The sequence below is a fragment of the Lygodium microphyllum genome, chromosome 8 (genome assembly GCF_053477565.2).
Source record: "Lygodium microphyllum isolate KBCC chromosome 8, Lygodium_microphyllum_v1.1.10, whole genome shotgun sequence".
Taxonomy (NCBI): domain Eukaryota; kingdom Viridiplantae; phylum Streptophyta; class Polypodiopsida; order Schizaeales; family Lygodiaceae; genus Lygodium; species Lygodium microphyllum.
In genome coordinates this window covers 158,115,910-158,138,483 of record NC_141142.1, presented here as the reverse complement: position 1 = coordinate 158,138,483, position 22,574 = coordinate 158,115,910, and the positions used below count along the sequence as shown (strand labels likewise).

The 22,574-nt window shown below is 39.6% G+C and overlaps 1 protein-coding gene across 2 annotated transcripts in view; it reads left to right on the top strand.

The window, feature by feature from the left end:
* Positions 1-20,255: 20,255 nt before the first annotated feature.
* The window catches only part of LOC148033047 (selenoprotein family protein), a 98,124-nt gene continuing 95,805 nt past the window's right edge, over positions 20,256-22,574 (top strand). Inside the window, exon 1 of one of the 2 annotated variants that reach the window (XR_015691773.1) lies at positions 20,256-20,498. Coding sequence is in view for 1 of the 2 variants with exons in the window: in XM_087684225.1 (XP_087540351.1) it covers positions 20,336-20,498 (163 nt within the window). In the remaining variant the exon portion in view is untranslated. The remainder of the gene's footprint in view (positions 20,499-22,574) is intronic. The other variant, XM_087684225.1, reaches the window with a different exon arrangement.

Sequence of the window (22,574 nt, the reverse complement as noted above, 5' to 3'; positions counted from 1 at the left end):
GTTTTATTTATAGCATATGTAATTATAGCTATCCAACTAAGACTTTGAAGTCTATCACTTCATACGAGGGTTGGCGTGGTAAAAAGCCATATGTAGTGTACTTGCATACTGTTGGCGACTTGGCTTATGTTGCTTTGATACTAATACAACAACACAAGAAACAGATGTCAACACTATAAAATGCATTTTTGTTGGATACAATAATGAAAGCAAAGGTTATAAGTTATACCATCCATAAACTAACCATATCCTGGTTAGTCGTGATGCTGTCTTGGGGGAAGATGATGTTCAAACCTTTACTTCCATGCATGAAAGAGACAATTGTATGCTCATATGGTATCTATGACACTTTGTTGCCTCTTTTTAGTGGTATGTAGTCACATACAGTGCCAAATGATATAGTTTTTCAACCCATGTAAGCTTCTTATGATAATGCAGATAAATCTATTTCTAATGTAAATGCAAATGATGTCCTTCTTGATAAGAGAGTAGAGATTGAGCAATCTAGGACTATGCTGAAATGACTGATGCAAATAGTGTGTAATAGTAAGTTGGACACACCATTGGCTAGCCATATTCATTAGATTCTCATAGTACTTCTTATGCATCGGATTGTTATGCATTGGTTGTTTCTAGTTTGTGTGACGAAGATGAGCTTGTGTCCTTTGAAGAGGCACAAACTTCAAAAAATTCGATGACTACTATGCACTTTGGGTGTGATGCTATTGTAAAAAATGATACTTATGTGATTTGACTCTTGGCAAGAAGGCCATAGGTACCAAGTGTATTTACAAGTTAAAGTGCAAACTAGATGGTAGTCTTGATTGCTACAAAGCTAGATTTGTGATGACAAGCATTATGCTCAACTAAAGAGCATTGGTTTTGATAAGACCTTTGCTTCCACCTGCCATATGACAACTATTCGTAGCATTGTGCATTAGCAACTCATAATCTTGGAATATACATGAGTTGGATATCACAATTGGATTGCTGAATGGTGATTTACATAAGTGTATGCTTTTTAGCCTTGTGGTTTTGTGTAGAAAGAGAAAGAAAAAAAAGGATGCACATTGAAAAATGTTTTGTATGGCCTAAAGCAAGCACCTTGGGCTTGGTATAAGAAGATAAATGTATACTTGATTGCATGTGGTTTTGAGAATATACATTGAAGATACACATTGAAAAAGGCTTTGTATGGTTTGAAGCAAGCACCTTGAGCTTGGTATAATAAGATACATGTATACTTGATTGGAAGTGGTTTTGAGAATAGTCCCATTGGAGAGTACATTATATGTCACACGTGAGGGTGACATGCCTTTGATCATTGTGGTTTATGTTGATGACATACTCCTCACTAGTCCTAATGGGACACATATTATCGATTTTACAGTTGAATTGATTTCAACTTTTGACCATGTATGAATTGGGCAGCGTAGTGCATAATTATTTGGGCATTCAATTTAAGTAGTATGATCAACGTATTGCTTCATGTCAAATAAATACATTAATACATTATTGTAGAGATTTAGTTTGGAAGATTGTGTCCTCTCTCTCCCTCTCATCATTTTTCTCTCATGTCCTTTCTTATTTTTTCTCAAGTCCCTTGTCTCTCATCTTTTTTCACCTCATATTTGTGCATGTTGTGTATGTATGTTTGAGCACGTGTATGCATATGTGTATGTGTGCAAGTATATGCATGCATGGATTTAAAGTGTGTCCATTTGTGTGGTCTCATAAGTGTATGTGTCTCCTCTCTCCCTTGAATCATTTTTTTCTCATCTCTTTTTTTTCACATGTTCCCTATCTCTCATCTTTGTCACTTTATATGTGTCCATGTTGTGTGTATATGTGTTTGCATGTATATGCATATGTGTGCATGCATACATGTATATATGTAGATATGTGTGTGTGTTGATGTATGTGCGTGCATGTGTATGTATGCATGTATGTTTATGCATGTTTTACAAGTTTGTATCCATTCTCTCTCCTCTCCTTTATTTCCTATATTCTCTCTCTTTCTCAAATTTTCTAGTCCCCCTTTCCCCTCTCTCTAACTCCATTTTTCTCTTGCTCATATGTTTATGTATGTACAAGAATGTGTGCATATGTGTATACATGAGTGTATGTGTTTGCACACGTGTGCATATATACATGTGTGTGTGTATATATATGTTTTGTGTGTGTGTGTGTGTGTGTGTGTGTGTGTGTGTGTGTGTTTTTAGTATATGTACATTTGTGGGTGTTTTTAGAATATGCACGTATTACATGCATGTGTTAAACAATAATATCATCTCATATCTTCGATAAGAGAAGAAATTAATCTCTTTAGGAGAGAAAGAAAGAAAGCTATATTAATGTCTACAAAATGCAAAATCATCCTACGAGACTAAACCGTTACATTGAAAAGTCAATGAATTTTCCCAAGTCCCAACCCACTAATGCTTATAGTGTCTAGGCTATGCATAAACCTATTGATCTATGAGATTGCAAAGTGAATGTCAAGCCTCATAATGCATACAAAAATCAAGCATCCAATAGCTTGTTGATAGAGGGATATAAAAGGTATCTCCAGCATCATGAAGACTCAACTTCAAGCATGTCTCTATAGGAGTAGCAATAGGTTTGTGCACTTTGATGAGACCACACAAATGGAAACATCCATATTAAACACACACATACATATATACATATGTGTGTACACATATACCCACACACGTGTGTGTATATGTGTGTATTCTTTCTCCCTTCTTGTGTTGTTTCTCTTTACACACACGTACACGTGCGGGCATGCGCATACCACACACACACACACACTCTCTCTCTCTCTCTCTCTATCACTCACTCACTCTCTCTCTCTCTCTCTCTCTCATGGGTTGACAATGACCCTATGTGGTTGCTTAACCTGTATGAGGCCTCTCATAGTGGTTTAGCCATGTTGCCATTTGAATAAAAGGCATGAGGCATTTCAAGATTCTAGGTTGTGTAAAAGTGCATAATTCCTCTTGTCAAATAAATACTCCATGGTTGCTAAGAATCAAAACACTTTCTCCTTTGTCTTCAAGGGCTTAGCTAAGTGATACAAATCACTTGGGAATTCAACTATCATCATGGATGAGACAAATCATATGTATGTATGTATGTATGTATAGAGAGAGACAAAGAGAGAGAGAGAGAGAGAGAGAGAGAGAGAGGAGAAGAATAAGAATAAGAGGGGAGGGATAGGAGAGCGAAAAATAAATAAGAGACAAGAGAGAGAAAAGAGAGGGGAAAGAAAAATATTGAGCTTCTAAGACCAAACAAATGGACACCCCCACATATATATTTTTGGAATAGATTTGGATTTTAGTTTTTCAGAAGCTTTAGAGGCATTCATATGAAAACCTTTGTTACCGTGTTTCCGACCGCGTTACCGTAGCACAAAGGAGCGGAAACTAGGAAGAAGGGAAAATAGCAAAAAAGGCGCAGGATAAAAGCATTAAAAAATAAAAGCAGAAAAAGGCGCCTTGACTGGCAACCAATCCCTGAAAAATTCAAATGTTCGGACAAGACCCTCAAGAGGCTTCGGTGTCGGGCCACGGCAACAAAAGAGGAAAAGGCATACCATTAAAATGCGGAAGCGCCCCGAATCTGTGTAAAAGAGTGCCAGGCTCGCTCCTGTGCAAAGTGTATGCATTAGTGGGAATATGATAAATTAGAATGGTGGGAAATGGGAAAGAGAGCCTAGGCTACGGCCGGCCATGTAAAAGAGGAAAAAGGGGATGACCGCCCAAAAGGGATTTAGGGTTTTGTATATAAAGTTGAAAAGTGAATGAGAAGCTCATTCTTGGGTGTGTGGCAAAAAGAGTCTTCCTCTCTTCTTCTCTCCTTCTTGCTTGTGTGTGCTCTTGAGAGAGGGAGTGTGAGAGTGTGAGGGAGTGAGAGTGTGTGAGAGTGAGGGATCAAGAGGGTGAAGCTCTTCACCATCTCCTCTTCTCTTCTTCCCTATCCATGCATGTATCAACGATTGCATGTTGTTTTGAGGAGACTGCGGAACTATGAAGACATGTCCAAGTGTGCTCACAGGTATTGGCAGGACTTGCAAGGGAAAACCATCCCTCAAAAAGTTCTTAGACACTTTCCACTTATACCACATATACATCACATGTTTCGTACGTCGGGCATGGCGAGCTTGACAATGTGGCATGTGCAAAATAGATCCATAAATGGAGTCCAACGAATACGACAGATTCACACGCATGGAGCCACATTGACTCTACCTTTCCAGGCTTTGCACGAGAGCCAAGGAATCTTCAGCTCCGTCTGGCTATGGATGGCGTAAACCCATTTGGTCTCCGCTCAACTTCTGATAGTGTGTGGAATGTAGTCCTTATTAACTACAACATCCCACCATGGCTTTCTACAAAGAAAGGACACCTGATCCTTAGCTTGCTCATTCCTAGGCACTATAAAGTTCAGAATATGGATGTCTATCTCCATTCATTAGTTGATGAGCTCAAGATTTTATGGGAGGAGGGGATCACTGTGGAAGATATGAGCAAGCATAATGGTCAACGGTCCACCAATATACGAGATATTCTCATATGGACCATGCATGACTTTCTGTCCATGTGGATTTCTAGAAATAGATTCGGAGAAAAGATGGACGGATCTGCACAACACATTTGTCTTACCGGCCCATTGTGAACAGTGCATGACCTATTTTTTCAAATTTTTCCACGACACAGAACTGTCACAAATATTGAATCACTCTTATGTGTGATTTTGAGCAAGTAATTTTCTATCCAAACCCCCGAAAACCTCGATAGTGGTATGTTGTGTCGTCGACTCCTCGAAGTGTGAGTGTGTATGATAAAAGCAATGTTTCCAGCGTAAATGCAGAGAGTATGTAGGTGGAGGGGTCAATATTGCAGAGGGTGGAGATCGAAGAGGGCTTGGAGCATATAGAGAACATAGATTCGGGTAACAATGATGGAAAGACAAAAGGCCATGAATTCTTTGAGAAAGAGGTGGACTCTTCCTTCTGTAGTGGCCTATCTATAGGCCTTTCAGTGTGTACGTGGAGTTGTGCTAGGAGATTGACATGGAACCATAGGTTAGGTCATACTTGTTGCATCCGCCTACTCAATTCGTTGATGAATTGCTTTTAAGGGTACTTTAGAATATGCATTTTAAGGACATGATTGGAGATAGGGGTTGTTGTGCATCACACTTGGGGAGTGGCGACCACAGGACTTATTTTGAGGACTTTGTAAGTTTTTCTTTTGTTCGTCTCGCTTTCTTATTTGCAATATTACTTGTACTAACAATCGTGTTTTTAACAATTGTATTCTATTTTATTTGCAGCACTCCATCATGAACTGCGATCCCACCAACTTGGAGACTTGATATTCAAAGAGATAGGCTCTCACTCCACTAATCAATAAACTGTATGCACATGGCAACCCAATAAGTCAATCATCTTTCTTGTTCGTAGTTACTTTTTTTAAAAAAATGCATTATGTATGGTGGACTGATGTGTAGTTGTTCATTTTGCAGAGTCCATTTGATGCTCCTTTGTGTCGAGACGAGCTTTCTGAGATGATGGCAAGGATCTATAGCTCCCGTTTGGATTCGTGGAGTACACACCCTCTTCTTTTTTGGTCCTGTGATCTGTGCAAGCATCTTCCGTGTGCTATTCCTTAAATATACTTATCATCCTTTGTATAAAATTGTATCTTGCAATAATTACATATAGAATTTCATGTTAGTTTTGGCTCTCCTCTCTGTTCATGGTTCCATGTAATGTCATGAGTTTTCATCAGCGGTCTTGTATTTATTTGATGTATCAGTCTTGTGGGTTCAAATATATTTTGCGCCCATCTTGACAACCATTGCGTACCCAACATGTAATTCATTTGTAGAATATTATTCAACACACACACCAAGCTACCCTGCCACAAAAAAAAAATCTTTGTAACCATCGCTATTACCATCGCTAATTTCTTTACACTCATCGCTATTGCCGTTGCAATTTACGTCGCAAACCATCGCTATTTGCATCGCAAAAGTGACTCAAATAGAGATGCTTATACTGACGCTTTTAGTGACAACAGGGGTAATTTTTTTTATGAACATTTGTGTCACTTTGAATGTCGGTGTGAGGCTTGTATCTTGTAGTGATTGCCACGATTTTCAAGGTGGGGTGCTTGTGGAGTAAAACCTCGTTTCACACACGAGATATATATCTCACTTCCCTCTTGTATTTTGAACTATGCAGCATAGGCCCTTGTTGCACTTGATGAGTTTTGTAACATGCAAGATCATGAACATGTGTTATCAACTTCAACTTGTCAAATACGTTCCATTTCTATCAATCCCAGCACGATCCATGTCTAGTAATTCTAACCTCTTCTTCCCAATGTTCTTAAGGGAGTACCTTTATCAAATCTATCTTGTTTAATGATGGTGCTTATAACTCATGTAAGATATTGTAAGTGCGACCAAATGTTTCATAATGTTTATGTTTCATTTCAATGTCGTTAAATATAATGAATCGCGACAAAGACTCTATTCCATGTCAAATCAAAGTATTTTTATTTTAGACAACAAAAACAAAATCTAACTATTTGTGTGTATTTTAGAGTTGACATGTGTGCACCTTCTCCTATTTCGCCATGTAAAGCAAGTAAGCAACTTCATAGTAGATGAGGTGTCCATTGTCTTGGAAATACAATCAAAATATTGCACTTCATGAGCTCAACATCAGAAGAGTTGGACAATGCACTGTCACATGGCTATCTCTCACCTAGCCAACTTATGCATGAAACCTAACAATGAATCTTGATTCACCATTTGCAATAATAGATAGACTCAAAGCTTGGGCTTGTGAGACTTACCATGTTATAGTTATGATACCACAGTAAATGACACTCCATGATCCTCCATGCGATGTTACTTGGTTCAATCCACGTCCTCATGTTTACCTTCTCATGCAATATGGAGAGGAGAAAATGAAGAAGAAGGGGGAAAAGTAAAAGCGAATGTGTCCCTCACTCTCTATCAGCTCATTTCACACTCTCAATCTCACGTCTCACTATAAATAAATGGATAGAAAGACAATAGAATAGTAATAGCTTTTGTCTACCATGTTCCTCGCTCTCACACTTACTCTCTCCCTCTCCTTCACTCTCATGCAAGCATGAAAGGAGAAGCAAGAACAAAGAGTCCCAAAGTTTGCACTCATGAATAGCCTTCTCTATAAGGTTTCATCTTGTGAGGTGCCTCCTCCAAGAAACCCGGAGGAGTCCTCTTAGTAGTCGACTGAAATTCATACCCATGCATATCACCATCCCATCTCCTCATGGGAAACCTTGGACTTAATTGAACATGGGAATATCAATTCTACTTCACAAGGGAAGTGTGGACAACTCACTCCTAACAACAATCTAACGCCCACCTAAGAAAGACCACTTTGTAATCAAGCAAAGGCAGGAGTGAGGTTAACATAGCACTTGGTTCAAAGAGAGTGAGAGACGAGGGAGAGCGTAACTCAATCCCCCTACCCATAAGGTAAAATCTCAGCTCCGGTCCCCTAAAATGATTTTAAACATGGTAACTAATCCTACCAATATTATGAGGGTCACGATTTAACCAAGTCTATCTAGTGTTGGAAAGTTACCCGACTTATTGGGTCCAGCAGCTATAGGCATCCACCAGGATCAAAGCCTCCCACTTTCCTCGATGGGGTTTGCTTAGTTTTCTAATTAGCAAAGCATACTACCACGTTGTTTAGACATATAAAATCAACTTCCTTTTACTACTTTGTTAAACTGGGTTCGTTAAACTCAATCTTTAGCACATAAAAAACAATTCAAAAATTAGATACTTTATTTCACCATCACTCTGCAAAGTGATACAAAACCATATTTTCGTAAAAAGACATTGTTCAGCAGCCTAGGATAGGACCTTCCAATCCCTCGATATTGGACTGTATATGATTGTACTTCATCCACGGTCAACAGGGAATTTATTGGCTAAGATCCCCTCTAAGCTTCCCTGAGCCTCCAGAGCCATCCTACATAACAGGAGCACTTATCACTCGGCCATTTGCCCTCTCAAGTGCTCGAGTGATCAAATATAAAAAACACCTACCTCCCTCGAGAGCGTGGGACCCCCACCCGCAAGTGAGTTATTCCATACTCCGTAGAGTGTTAGGGAGCATTGGGTTGGGGATCCCAATGTCCCAAACCACCATAATCCACAACTCGTCTGGTTGTGCAAGCCCAAAATCATAAGAGCCATAACTCATCATTCACAAATCCAAAAGCAATCATAACCATAAAACATTTTTAACACAGTTGTCAATGTATGCGATACATAGAATCTTTCCCCTTCATCAATTTCTGTGATGCTTTTGTAAGTTTAATAACTAATTGTAATGCTTTTCTAATGTACTAACCTAGTTATCTCCATTCGGCCATCCATTGTGCTTACGGGTTAGGACCACAACCTCAATTTGTTATGGAATAATTGGTCCCTTGGGTTGATTGGATTCAGGGTTAACTTTCGCTTGCTCTTCAACAGCGACTACTTCCTCACATTGAGGAGCTCTTTGAGCATGACTTCACTCAATATCTCAACGTCTCTTGGGAGCCATGGAAGAAGCTTGATGGATTTGGGCAGCACTTGTGTGTAAGGGTGGAGGTGGAGAGAGAGAGAGAGAGAGAGAGAGAGAGAGAGAGAGAGAGAGAGAGAGAGAGAGAGAGAGAGAGAGGCTGATTGCAGCAAAGTTTCATCGCATCAATAGCAGAGAGACTTCTACACCGATCATTGTGTATTTGTGTGTGTCTCCGTGTCTGTCATGATGCTCTACCCCTGTTTATATAGTAACCGGGGGGTAAAGAGAGGATGCTTTCTTTTTTAGCGTTTTTTTATGATGTCATCGATGATAAAGAGAGAACACTTTCTTTTACCTTTTTTTATGATGTCACTAATGACATCAGAAAGGGGGCTCCATTTTTGTAGCATGAAGATAAAAGTTGACAAATATATGGGTGAGGATACACCACGTGTTGCGTCATCGCGACGAGCGTTACTCTAAGGCATATGATCGGCGGTGACCAAGGTATAGACCTTTGCATCTTGGCCTTGGCATACTTGGCAATGGGCTACAAAGGCTTCGTTGGCTCCATTGGCTACGCGTGGGAAGCTCCCACTAGCTTGTAGGAAAATCTTCCCAGGAGGTCACCCATCCCAAGAGTGTCATCATCCAATGCACTTAACTGCTAAGTGACTATCCACTAGGCTAGTTCTTTTTTGTGTTCTATACTACAAACATAGTTTTAATAAGCTAGACTTGGGAAGGTTTCCCAAGTCTTCATTCCCTGAATTGGCATATAATACCTCATTAATAATAACAAGTATCTTAAAAAGTAGAGCCAGTTTCATAATTAGAGCTAGTTTTTTAAAAAATATGCAACATAAATCAATTTTCTTTGGAATGTATACGCACATTGTTTACTAAGTAATGGGGACATTACATTCTTCACTCCTTAGAGAAAGCAAGATATCCTTATCTCAAGAGAAACTGGCAGTATTCTTTCATAAGGGTTGCCTCATCAACCCAAGTGGCATCTTCTTTAGGATAATCCTCCCCTTCCATTATACTAGGTGTTCTCTTAGGATTCGGCTTCTTAGAGGTTTCCCCCTTGTATCTAGAATCTTCTCAGGTTGCATTTCCAAAACTCCTTGGGCACATATGACCGTTTGTTCATCATTAAGCACATGATTGGGGTTTGGTACATAAGGTTTCTATAGACTTCCATGAAATATATTGTGAATCTTCAGATGGGGTGGTAATTTAAGCTTGTAGGCTTGCCTTTCCATTGCTTTGATTACTTCATATAGTCCACATTACTTTGGACTAAGCTTTTTGTATTTTCCCAAGGATAATGAGCTCTTTTCAGGCCTTACCCTTAGAAACACCATGTCACCTTCCTTGAATGTTCTTATGGATCTTTCAAGAACTGCATAGGTCTTTTGCCGATCTTGAGCAACTTGGATGTCATGTCGCATCAATTTGATTTGTTGGTCCATATCTTCAAGCATAGCCTTAGAAGCCTCTACCTTGAGAGTGGGATTTGAAAATTTTAGAGGTGTACGACATTCTTGCCCATACAAGGCTTGAAATGGCGGCATCTTGATTGTTTGTTGAAAGGTAGTGTTATAAACAAACTCCACCAAAGGTAAATGTTCAATCCACCATTTCGGTTATTTGCCACAATAAGACCTTAGAATATCTTCAATGGTCTGGTTCACTCTCTCAGTTTGGCCATCAATTTGAGGATGATAAGTAGTACTAAAGCATAGTTGCGTTCCAATTGCTTGGAATAGGCAAGTCCAAAACTTAGAGGTAAACCTGGAATCTCAGTGATTATGCTCTTTGGCAATCCATGTAACCTAAATACTTATTTGGTAAAGACTCGAGCAATGCCAGATGATTTATAGGTTGTTTTAACTGGGATCAAGTATGCAACTTTTGTCAATCTATCAATCACTACCATGATGGAGTCATATCCAGCCATAATAGTAGGTAATCCAACAACAAAGTCCATACTTATTGACTCCCATTTCATTTGTGGAATGTCCAAAAAAGTTGTAACTCTCCAGGCATCTTGATCCTTTCTGCCTTGACTCATTGACAAGTCAAGCACTGAGTTACATACTTTAAATCCCTTTTCAATCCTGGCCAATGATAGCTCTTACAAACTGCGTTGAGTGTCTTGGCATACCCTGGATGTCCTGCAATGGGGCTATTATATGCTTCCCATAAGATCTTGGCCTTCACTTCTGGTCCTTTTGGGACACAAAGGCGATCATGGTAATATAGATAACCATTGCTAGCACGATAATCCTTAATCTCAAACCTTTCTTTATAAGAGCTTTCTCCTTGAAGTACCTTAGCCATGAGTCCTTCATATTCCTTATCTTGAGAAATAGCTTGGCGTACAAGCTCAAGTACACAGTTATCATATATGGATACAGTTCTTAATCTTCAAACTTCTACAACGCTATTAAGAAAGGATTTTTGGCTTAAGGCATCTACAATAACATTATCCTTCCCTAGAGGATATTTGATTTTTAAATCAAACTTTTGTAGTATCTCTATCCATCTTCTTTGCCTCATGTTTAGGTCAACTTGGGTGAAGATCCACTTAAGAATTTTATGATGTGTCTTCACTAAAGTGAATTCCCTTCCTAATAGATAGTGTCTCCATAGTTTCAAAGCATGGATTACTACAAGTAACTCAAGGTGATGAGTGGCATAGTTGGACTCGTGGGATTTCAATTTTCTGGAAGTATAGGCCATTGGTCTTCCTTCTTATACTGGCACCCCACCAATTGCAAGTCCACTTGCATCAGTGATCACCTCAAATGGTTGATTGAAGTCAAGGAGTTTTAATACAAGTGCAGAGGTTACATCTTCTTTAAGCTTATCAAAGCTTTCTTGATGCTCAATGGTCCAAAGGATTACTATATTTTTCTTCAAAAGATTTGTCAAGGGTGCAGGGATGAGGGAATAATCGCTAATGAAGATTGGGTACCATCCTGTCAATCCCAAAAATCCTCGGATTTCTTTTACTGTCTTAGGTATTGGCCATTCTAGGATATTTTTGACTTTGGTAGGGTCTACAGAGATTCCATTAGTGAAAACAATGTATTCAAGATATTCAATCCTGACAGTGAGAGAAATATACGTTTACTCATCTTGGCATAGAGCTGATTTTCACAGAGTGTTACTAGGGCGATCTTTAAGTCACCTTCATGTTCCTCTATTGATTTGGAGTATACTAGTATATCGTCAAAAAATACTAGCACAAAATCATCTAGATATGGTCAAAAGATGTCTTGCATTAGATGATTGAATATAGTTGGGGCATTAGTCAATCCGAATGGCATGGCTAAAGATTCATAATGACCATACCTAGTGCTGAAGGCAGTCTTTGGGATAACTTGTTCCTTGATTCGAATTTGATAGTATACGAACCTTAGATCTATCTTGGAAAAAACCTTGGCTCCGTGTAGGCGATCTAAAAGTTCATCTATCCTGAGTATAGGATACTTGTTTTTTATCGTAACCTGGTTTATTCCTCTGAAGTCAATGCATCGTCTAAGTGTTCCATCCTTCTTTTTGTGGAAGAGGACAGGCGCTCCCCGAGGTGAATTACTTGGGTGGATAAATCCTTACTCTATCACTTGCCTCAATTGTTCTTTAAGCTCAATAGCTTCAGGAGTAGACATTTTGTATGGTCGTTTTGACATTGGCTCAGCTCTAGGAATCAATTTTATTTCATGATCAAAGTCATGCTTTGGAGGTAGTTTAATCAGTTCTTCTAGAAAGACATCCTTGAAGTCGTTGATCCAGGAAGGTAGAGTGTCTTCATTAGACTTTTCGACCTTATTCAACAGGATTATGTAGGTTAGTTGACCTTTCTTCAATCCCTTCCTGAGTCAACTTGCCTTAGCTAGTTGGACTCTAGTTCTGCTAACTTTCCCATATGCCTTTACGGGTTCTCTTTCCAAGTCTTGAAAGACTATTTCCTCTTCAGCACATAGAATTTGGGCTTTGTTCTTCTTGAGCCAATCCATTCCTGGAATGCAATCGTAGCATCCTAGTGGTAGGATTCAAAATTCTGCTTCTGTTATATGGCTGTCTAACTCAATTTGAAGTTTTCCTACAGTTTTTGTTGATGTGATTTCCTTCCCACTAGCCCATTTCTACTATCATTTTCCTTGTCCCCCTGGATTCTAGATGCAATCTTTTAACTGTCTTGGGTGCAAGAAAGAAATGTGTGCTACCACAATCAATTAAGATTCTAAACGACATACCCTTCTAAGTAGTTGGAGATTGAATTACTGAACATTTATGTTCCACTCCTTTCCTTTCCACGGCAACATGAATGGATCCTCTTTCAATTTCTTCACCTAACGTGCATTCCTCGGAATCATGGTATTTACGTGGGCACTAGTTGTTCTTCCACGTCCACAACCTGGGTTATTGTTGTCATTCCATCGGCCTCTTCTGCCAACTTGGTTTGGGCTAGGATTTAGGACAGTTATGACAATTTTCCCTTAGGTGTCCAATCCTTCTACACTAGTAGCATTGCCTGATTCCTATCCCATTTGGTCCTTGGGTGATTGCATTAGCTCTACCATTCCCTCTGCCATTGGCCATGTTGACACCACATTTTGGGTAGCCCCTTCCATAGTTGTTTATCGGAAAGTTCCTTTGGCCATTTCGAGCAATTTCCTTGGCCATAGGTTTTGCTCGCATAAGAGCATCTTCGAGAGTTATTGGTCACATTGATTCAAGGCGAATGTCCAAGGTGGATTTAGTCCTTGGCAGAACCTTACAATCTATTGAGACATTGTCATTGGGGGTGCATATTTGCGCATACTCACAAACTTAAAATAGTATCCTTCTAAGGTTAGGCTTAATTGTTGTAAGTTGTAGAATTCATTCATCTTGATTAATTCAAAAGATGAGGGAAGGTAACATCCTTTCACAGCTTCTTTGATCTTCTCCCAAGTTTGAGAAGCTTCTCTTACCCCTTTATCTCGACAAAACTGTTTCCACCAAAGCTTAGCTTCACCAGTAAGACAAAGACAAGCAGTCATGGACTAATTTGCAAACAGTAGTTTCAGCGTGGCTAGGAAATAGTCATGTAAAGCCTCAATCCAGCATTACACATCTTTTTTACTTACTCAAAGTGCATGCACTCTACCTAGCCTAATCCATATCTTTAAATTAATTTGTGCATGTTGTAACCTTGTGGTGCCATCAAAAGAATTTATGACTTTGCATAAGAGAGAGCTCTTGGATCTTTAAGTTTTTACTTCAAACTAATTGTGCAACATGTCATATTCCAAAATAAGAGTACAATTCTTTTGTTGCGCAGTGCCTATAGTCGTTTTTATACCATAAAAAGTATCCATAAAAATTTCTGGTATGTCCTTTAGTCAATCTTACATATTATTGCATATTGTCATCGACAAGTTTCCCAAAATTTCTCAGTATACCACCTATTCTATAGAACATCCTTGCTCAAGGGGGATGAGAGGAGGATAAGTGTGAGGGAAATACCGAGTAGTCAAGGTATGGAGTGTAGAAGTGAGCTATATCATGAACTCCTCCAAGGGTATGTATGGATCCATGTCCTGCATGGATACATGTATGTATGGATCGTGAAGTGAGCTACATCATGAACTCCTCCAAGGTATGTTTGGATCCATGTCATACAAGGCTAAATGCAAATGGTCAGAGTAAGCGCACACCATCTCTTTGGTAAAATGATACCTAGGGAATGATAGAGAATATCTCCATGGTGAGGGTGAATCGTATTGGTAGGTGACACTAAAATGAAGGTGGGTATGATGCAAACCTACTACAATGGGATGTGGAGAGATGGTAAAAGCCTTTAAATATGAGATAACAGGTAAGGATCTTAATAAGGGGGGAGAGAGAGAGAGAGAGAGAGAGAGAGAGAGAGAGATATATATATATATATATATATATATATATATGAAATTAGATGATATATCAACGTTTGCAAAAGATATCCAAAATCCCATATACACAATGAGTACAATGGTACTATCCAAAAAGCTATAAAGGCATGTACTTGACACTCATTTCCATGTAGTGGTACTTTTAGTTTGAGTCACTCAAGATTGTGTTTATGAGTCCAAGCTAATCTATCTTGGAACCTAATTCACTTGAGTTACAATCTCTTCTCTTTATCATGTATCGTGTATTTGATTTGCGTCCAGCATAGCCCATCTAGTTCTAGGTCCATGATTCTCAACATGGTATCAGAGCCATGGTTGAGCTAGGTAGCTAGTGGTGTGATTTCTTCCTTAATGAATCATAGGTATTATTACTTCTCAAGTTCCCCTTCGATCTCTTTATCATATTCATGTGCACCTGCCCTTAATAGGTACTCGTACATTTTTAAAGGAAGAAATCATGGTGCAAGAAGAGAAAGTACGAACTTGGAAGATAGCTAGCCATGACCAAGATGTCAAGTAACAAGACAGTGCGTAAGATCCGGGTTAAGGGTGGGAACTTCAAGTTCAGGCTCTTCGGCTTGATATTGGCAACTACTCTTGGGGTTCTGAGGCTCCTTGGCTTCAAGATCAGGGCTCTTTGGCTTGATACTGACAACTATTTTTAGAGTTATGACGCTGTAACTCACAAGATTCGTATTTTGGATGTGGTATACAATGCCTCCAACAACGAGCTTGTTTGAACCCAGACACTAGTGAAGTCTGCTATTGTTCAGGTGGATGCTACTCCATTTCATCAATGGTATAATCAGCACTATGGTGTAGACATTGGAAGGAAAAAGTAGGCTTCTAGTGCAAAGAAGAAGGGGATGCACCCACCCCGCTTACCAACCCTCGGGCTATGGCAGAAAGAGGCCAAGATGCGTTCTCCCTTGCACTCTAGCATGGTCGCGGCGTAGTAGCAAGGATGAAGCCCGCAGAGCCACAAAGAACGAGAAAGAGAATCGGAGAGAAGACTGGGAAAGAAGTCTAGATTTGGTGGGTCTCTTAGCAAGTCAATGCATCATCGATGGAAATCCGTGCCAACAAGATATGGCTTTTGTTTTGTTTTCTTTCTTTCTTTCTTTCTTTCTTTTTTTAAAGGCCTTAGTAATCTAAGCCTTAGCTTATAAAGCCTATTCGCACCTCCTTCTCCAAAACCACTCCATTCACAAGCCTATTTCACACTCTATCTCTTCAAACAAGCCTACTCATCTCACACAAGATCATCAAATTGCCTTCACATTTAACTAGCCTTCACACTATATGTCTCAACTTGGCTTGAACTAAAAGAATGGATTGTTAATACTCTTGATAATTAGTTATCAAAAATCCTAAGAGGTTACTTGTGATTAGAGTCTCTATTGAACTCCTATTCTTGTAAGGGACTAGACACTGCCGAGTATACTCGCGATAAGACCTTCCCGCATGAAATGATTTGCTTGCACAAGAGTTTAAAAGGAAAGCCAATGCCAAATGAAAACCCAAAAACCATGTATCCTAAAATTCATCTCATGTGTGAGAGTTTGTCAAACAAAGCCCATGTATCCATCAATGTGCTCACGTGTAAAAGCATGAAGCAAAACGACCGTGTCAAGAAGATTGAAGTAAAAAGAGAAGTACCACACATCAACAAAAGGGATAAGGAGTATAACAAAAGCCAAGGAGCATGAAGATAAAGAAGTCCAAAAAAGATGAAGAAGGTCAAAGGTTGCTAAAGAAGCAACAAAACAAAAAGGAGGAAGAAAATATTTTCCGCTGCTACAAACCAACAAAATGTTTTGCCCAAAAAAAAAATCCCATAGAGGATCTCGAATTCCGTGAGTGGATCTACTTTCCACAGTGAATGTAAAAGCCTACCAAAGATGTAAAGTCTCAAGCTTTAACTTGACTAGGTTGCCAATGAGCTAGTCTCCTGGTCCATGTCTACATGTAGGGGAGGCAAAAGCCATCAAGGGTAGAGACTCATCATTTGAGGGGGGGTGTCGAGAATAGCAAATGATGGTTGCCCACAAAGGCTAGATGTATGCCCTGAAGAGGTTAGGAGATATGACAAAGATGTATGCTCTAGAAGCTCTAGGAAGAGATGTCCAAAATCCCATATGCATAATGAGTACAATGGTACTATCCAAAAAGCTATAAATGCATGTACTTGACACTCATTTCAATGTAATGGTACTTTCAGTTTGAGTCACTCAAGATTGTGTTTATGAGTCCAAGCTAATCTATCTTGGAACCTAATTCATTTGAGTTACAATCTCTTCTCTTTATCATGTATCGTGTGTTTGATTTGCGTCCGCCATAGCCAATCTAGTTCTAGGTCCATGGTTCTCGACAAGAGGGAGGGAGAGAAACAAAGAGAGATGAAGGGAGGAAAACAAAGAAAGAAAAAGAGAGAGAAAGAGGGGTGGAGAGAGAAATAGAAAGGGAAGAGAGATAAAAGGGCGAGGTAAAGAGAGAAAGGAGAGTGAAAAGAAGAGAGAGGGAGTGATAAATAAAGACATGGAGAGAGAGAGAGAGAGAGAGAGAGAGAGAGAGAGAGAGAGAGAGAGAGAGAGAGAGAGAGAGAGAGAGAGAGAGAGAGGGAGGGAAACAAAGAAAGGGAAAGAGAGATAGAAAGAGGGGTGGGGAGAGAAATAGAGAGGGAAGAGAGATAAAAATAGAGAGGGGGAGAGGAAAGGAAAGGGGAGAAATAGAGAGATAGAGGGAGGGAATAGAGCGAGGTAAATAGAGGAAGGGAGACCTTGCTTGCCATTTCTTTGTTTTTTAGTTTTTTACTTTCTCTATGTACTTTTCTTTGTGGGGAGATGGATGGGAAAGAAATAGAGAGGGAGGGGGTCACAAATAGAGAGATGGAGAGAAATATAAGAATAGAGAGCGAGAAAGAAAAGTAGAGACTAAAATGGGGAAAAGAAAAACAATGAGAAAAATAAAAGCATATTGTCTACCGTAACATAGACGAAATGGAGTGTTGGTTATCTATAGACCATATGCGATGCTTTGGCGAGTTTCAATTAGAGATCATTGACCAAGAAATCATTAAATATCACATGCAACAATATTAGATGTGCAGCCCATAAGAAGAGTTTGTGGGCATGGGATGGATGGAGTACTACCTAAGTTGATAAACCCATTAGAGGGCATGCCGCTAGCTATGTCTTAAATACTAGAAAAGATGGTGGACCTTACAGACCTTCCTCCAATCCTGGAGCCCAAGATGAAGGCAATGATCAATGCATTACTACCCATGGATACCAAGTCATTTGATCCACTGAGAGAGGAAGTGCCCATACCATTGTATGATGAATGTCGAGTAACTCGCTTAAAGATGCTACTTACACTCCTAAGTGTATAGGCAAAGCACAGATGGAGTGATGTGCGTGTGACTGAGTTGTTTATGTACATACTATGCTCCTTAGTCTTTGACTCCATTATAAAAATGGTTTTTATGCTCTTCAAAGGTGTTTGGTTTTTTTTTACGTTGCTAAAATATCGCATATTGCCACCTAAAAACATGATGCCTAAGTCCTGTGATGATGCACGAATGGTATTACGAAAGCTTCGCATGGACTACAATGGCATCCATGCATGTGTCAATGATTGTGTGATGTTTTAAGGAGATTACAAGACTATGGAGACATGTTTGAAGTGTGGTGCTCATAGGTATCGACAAGAGTTGCAAGGGCAAACTGTCCTTTAGAAGGTTCTCATTCACTTTTCACTTATACTACATATATTGTTACATGTTTTGTACGTTGTCAGGCATGGAGAGTTTGACAACATGGCATGTACAAAATAGATATATAAATAGAGTCCAATGAATATTAGCAGATTCATGGGCAACATAGATCCACAGATGGAGTCCAATGAATATTAGCAAATTCACCCACATGGAGCTACATTACTCCACCTTTCTAGGCTTTGCACAAGAGCTAAGGAATCTTTGGCTTGGTATTGCTATGGATGGTGTGAATCCATTCGGTCTCCGCTCAACTTCTTATAGTGTATGGCATGTAGTCCTTGTAAATTACAATATCTTGCCATGGATTTCTACAAAGAAAGGACACTTGATCCTTAGCTTGCTCGTTCTTGGGCACTATAAAGTCAAGAATATGAACGTCTATCTCCGTCCATTAGTTGATGAGCTCAAGATTTTGTGGGAGGAGAGGGTTCTTGTGAGATACATGAGCAAGCATGATGGTCGGTGATCCACTACTATACAAGTCATATTTATATGGACCATGTATGATTTTCTAGGATTTGAGGAGTGCTCAAGTAAATGGGCTTCGGTTATTGTTGCTGATATCTAACATGGCTCGTCAAAGTTTGTTGAAGAAGCATGTTGGTCGAATGAGAACTTGATCATATCTCTTTGGATCTAGATCACCATCAAATGAGGCGTTACAAATGTTTGGATTTGTTGGCATGTTGTGTGGTGTTTCATTGTCTGATCCAACAAGTCAGACATTATCTCAATGTATTTTGATTTCAGAGAGGTTTGACGTATATCTAGATCTCCAATGTATTGAGAGAGTTTGTGATGTTTGAACTCATGTGTTATCTAATGTACTATTGGATACATAATTTAATAGTATTCACTAGGGCATATTCTGAGTATTTCATCTCTTTGTCTTTTTGTTTTCTTTCTTGTGGGGTTGATTGTCATAGCTCATGGATTTGGGGATGACTAGATTCACCTATTTACATACCATCTTGTAGCTTGTTGCAACTCACTAATTATATTAGCATCAATTGAAGGGGTTGAACATTTGGTAGGTCCCTAAGACCTACACCATTGAAAACTCTAAGCTCATTTGGTTATTGTAAGCAATGGTTGGCTTTAGGGTAGAAAATACCACATAAGATGCAATTCTTGAATCTTCATACACCTATGCTAGGCTAAATACATATTTCATTAATTAGTTTGGTTGCCTTTTGTATTGTCAAATGGCAATTAGAGTTGTCCAAACCTCCTTTCTTGCTTGAGAATGTGGGTGGTGTGATCTAGGTTGGCGAATATACTACCCATAAACGTGAGGATACATGTGATTCTACAATAGGTCGATATTTTTCTCTTGCCATTGCTAGCTCCTTGCATGACTAAGAGGGGTTTCACATGAGGCGTTTGAAACAACCCCCTATGTGTTTTGTGTGTGATGGAACATTTAAAGATGTGATTTTTTTTTCAGCACCTTTCCTCGAGATGTTTTAGTTGCTTCATGTACCTTCTATTATAGGTGAGGACGAGCCTCCAATGGGTTCAACCATCTATTGAGAAGGGAAAAGGTGCATTTAGTAGGGGAGGAGGAACCTCCAACAGGCAGTTGTCTATCAAAACAAATAGGACACTTGGGTAAGGAAAAGGAATCCTCCATCCCTTTTTTTGCGGATGCTAATGCAATACATTGTGTGAAGGTTTGAAAAGCGAGCCAAAGTGATGTGGTTCCTTTGTGGAGCTTGTGGCATGAAGGTGCTCTAAGATAAGTTGTGGGACCCATGGCAACATTTAAGCCTATTTTGAGATTGCACATGAGAAGCGGTGCTCAAAGAGTGCACAAAGCATTTATTCCACGTTTTGAAACTAAGTCTATTACATTTATTCCATGTTTTGAAGCTAAGTCTATTGCACTTATTAAGTCCACTTCATTTACTTGTTTGCTTAATCGATTGTACTCAATAATACATCTTCGACCTTTGATATCGATCAGAGTCATTAGATCAGCGATCACATTAGAATTTACTCACGGAAACAATGGATGCCTGTAGACGCTGGATCCTGCGTCCACTGATCATCTTTCTGGTGATTACGCTCGCACGTGCAGAGGCGGCATCCCAGACATGCGAAGATTTGGGCTTCACCGGACTTGCGCTATGTTCCGATTGCGATACCCTCGTCGAGTACGTGAAAGATGAAGGTATGGACTTCCTGCACAATCTAGTCCGGTACTCGTACTGGGCCTGTGAGAAAAATCATTCTTACAATACAAAGCTAAACACTCAATAGCACACGGTTGCTGTCTGGAGGTTCATAGGGACACAATAATGTTGTTTACATGGATGTGTTAAGAGGAAATTGAGCATTTCAGTGCTACAGTATTGGACAGAGGTCTGGTGCCTATAAAAGGGGGCTTCACGATTATGAGAGCGTTTTAGGGGGTTTGTGGATGAGCTGGTTATGGGCAGAACAGATAATCCATAGTCACAAGTGACAGTCATTTTTGGACTTGAGGATTGTGGGGTCGGTGTCATTCCATGTGACTACTCACAAGTGACAGCAATTCCTCCCCGTCCACATCCCCATTCTGTGACTATGCACAACACCCTATCTTATCTAAGAGATGAGAGATGAAAAGAGTATACTCAAGCAAAGGAAATATTAGCCTGCTAAATAGTCAAAAGAAAGGGAAATGCTGCCAAGGAGGCTAGGTCAGAGAAATGTATCAAAGATAATGGAAAACACACCGATGAGGGAATCGTCAACATCATCAAGTGAAAAACAAGCATTACAAGATCTATGGAAGAAGAGAATGGACAGAAAAGTCAAACTGCAAAATCGGCATGTGGTGTGTTTCTAAATTTTCCACCAAAGATTTTCAAATAGCTAGGAGGCCTTTCCAAGTTCCAAATGGTGTGTCACGAAATCTCCCATTGATTCGGTGATGCAATAGGGATTGTGAATGAGGACAACTCCAAAGGAAGTGAAGCATAAGTGCAATTACAGCCCCATCTCTTACAAATTTTCAAGTTTTCTTTGTTGTAACACCTTGCCTGTTGACAAAGCTCACACAAAGCATTTCTAAGAAAGCAACTTGAAAGTGGCCCTTGATATGCTCTTTTGGCTAAGATGTTATTCAAAGAGTAGTAGTAATCGCCAATGGCTATATTCCAATCCTCCAATGAGTTGGTTGGATCAAATGGAGAGGAGAGCTTCAATGTTGTAATGGGTGTATCAATCCTATAGTCCTAGAAATTCCTATGTGCTTGCAGGAAAGAAAAATGAAATTCTATCTCTGTTTTAGATCACATAAATAAAGGCAAATGGGACGGCACACAAGTCATCAATATAGACTGGAATATTGAGAGCCGAGCATAAAGTCGGTGAGTTCGAGGTTGCTCCAACATGGGGATGCACATAGATTGGGAATGAGGGACAATGACAACATCCCACAGGTCAAAGGTGTTGAGGTCACTTGATGTGGGAAGAGAGGATAGGATGGGCACTTGTAAAAGGTGGTGTCATAATCGCCAATCATGCACTCAAAAGCCATGAAAGGGGGAATAGGGAGAGAATGGTATGAAGGTGGTCGGGAAGGAACTTGGTCACAACCCATTTTTCGATCTGTGTCATGATCTGTTGCAAATGTGCTCTGATTGTTAGTGAAGATGGTGGTGGCAAATGACTTTCCAATACTCAAGTTTGCCAAAAGGTGTATGAGCCCCAAACACATAGATGTCCTAAATTATAGCAATATGTGGTCTCCTTTGGTTGAAGTCTCCACATCCTCACTTAGGCAATGACACCATGTGAGTGATCAAAGGAAGAGCAACATGAACACGGAGAGGAAAGTGAAGAGAGAGATAGCAAGAAAGAAGAGAATGAAGTGATAATGTGTAGTGAATCTAAATGGAATGCTGAATATAATGATGGATTGATCAATGTGTGCACGGAATCGAAGGCTGAAGGTTGGAGTAAGTTGAACCAATAAGAAGATAGTGTACTCAGCCAAGTGTGGGGACCGGGGGGGGGGGGGATCTATAAATATTTGAAATCTGCCTAAACTAGTTGACCCCAGCTGGAGTTGGGCATTAAAATGCGAATGACCTGCAAAAAATAATAAAATAATACTGGGAAAAAAAATAAAGAACATGCTTCCCTAATAAACCCCCACTGGCCATTGAAAAAGAAATGCAGAGGCTGGTATACTGCACTTTGCTAGTGTGAACACTCCTTAAACTCACTGAAAAACAAATGCACATAGAAATAATAGGCT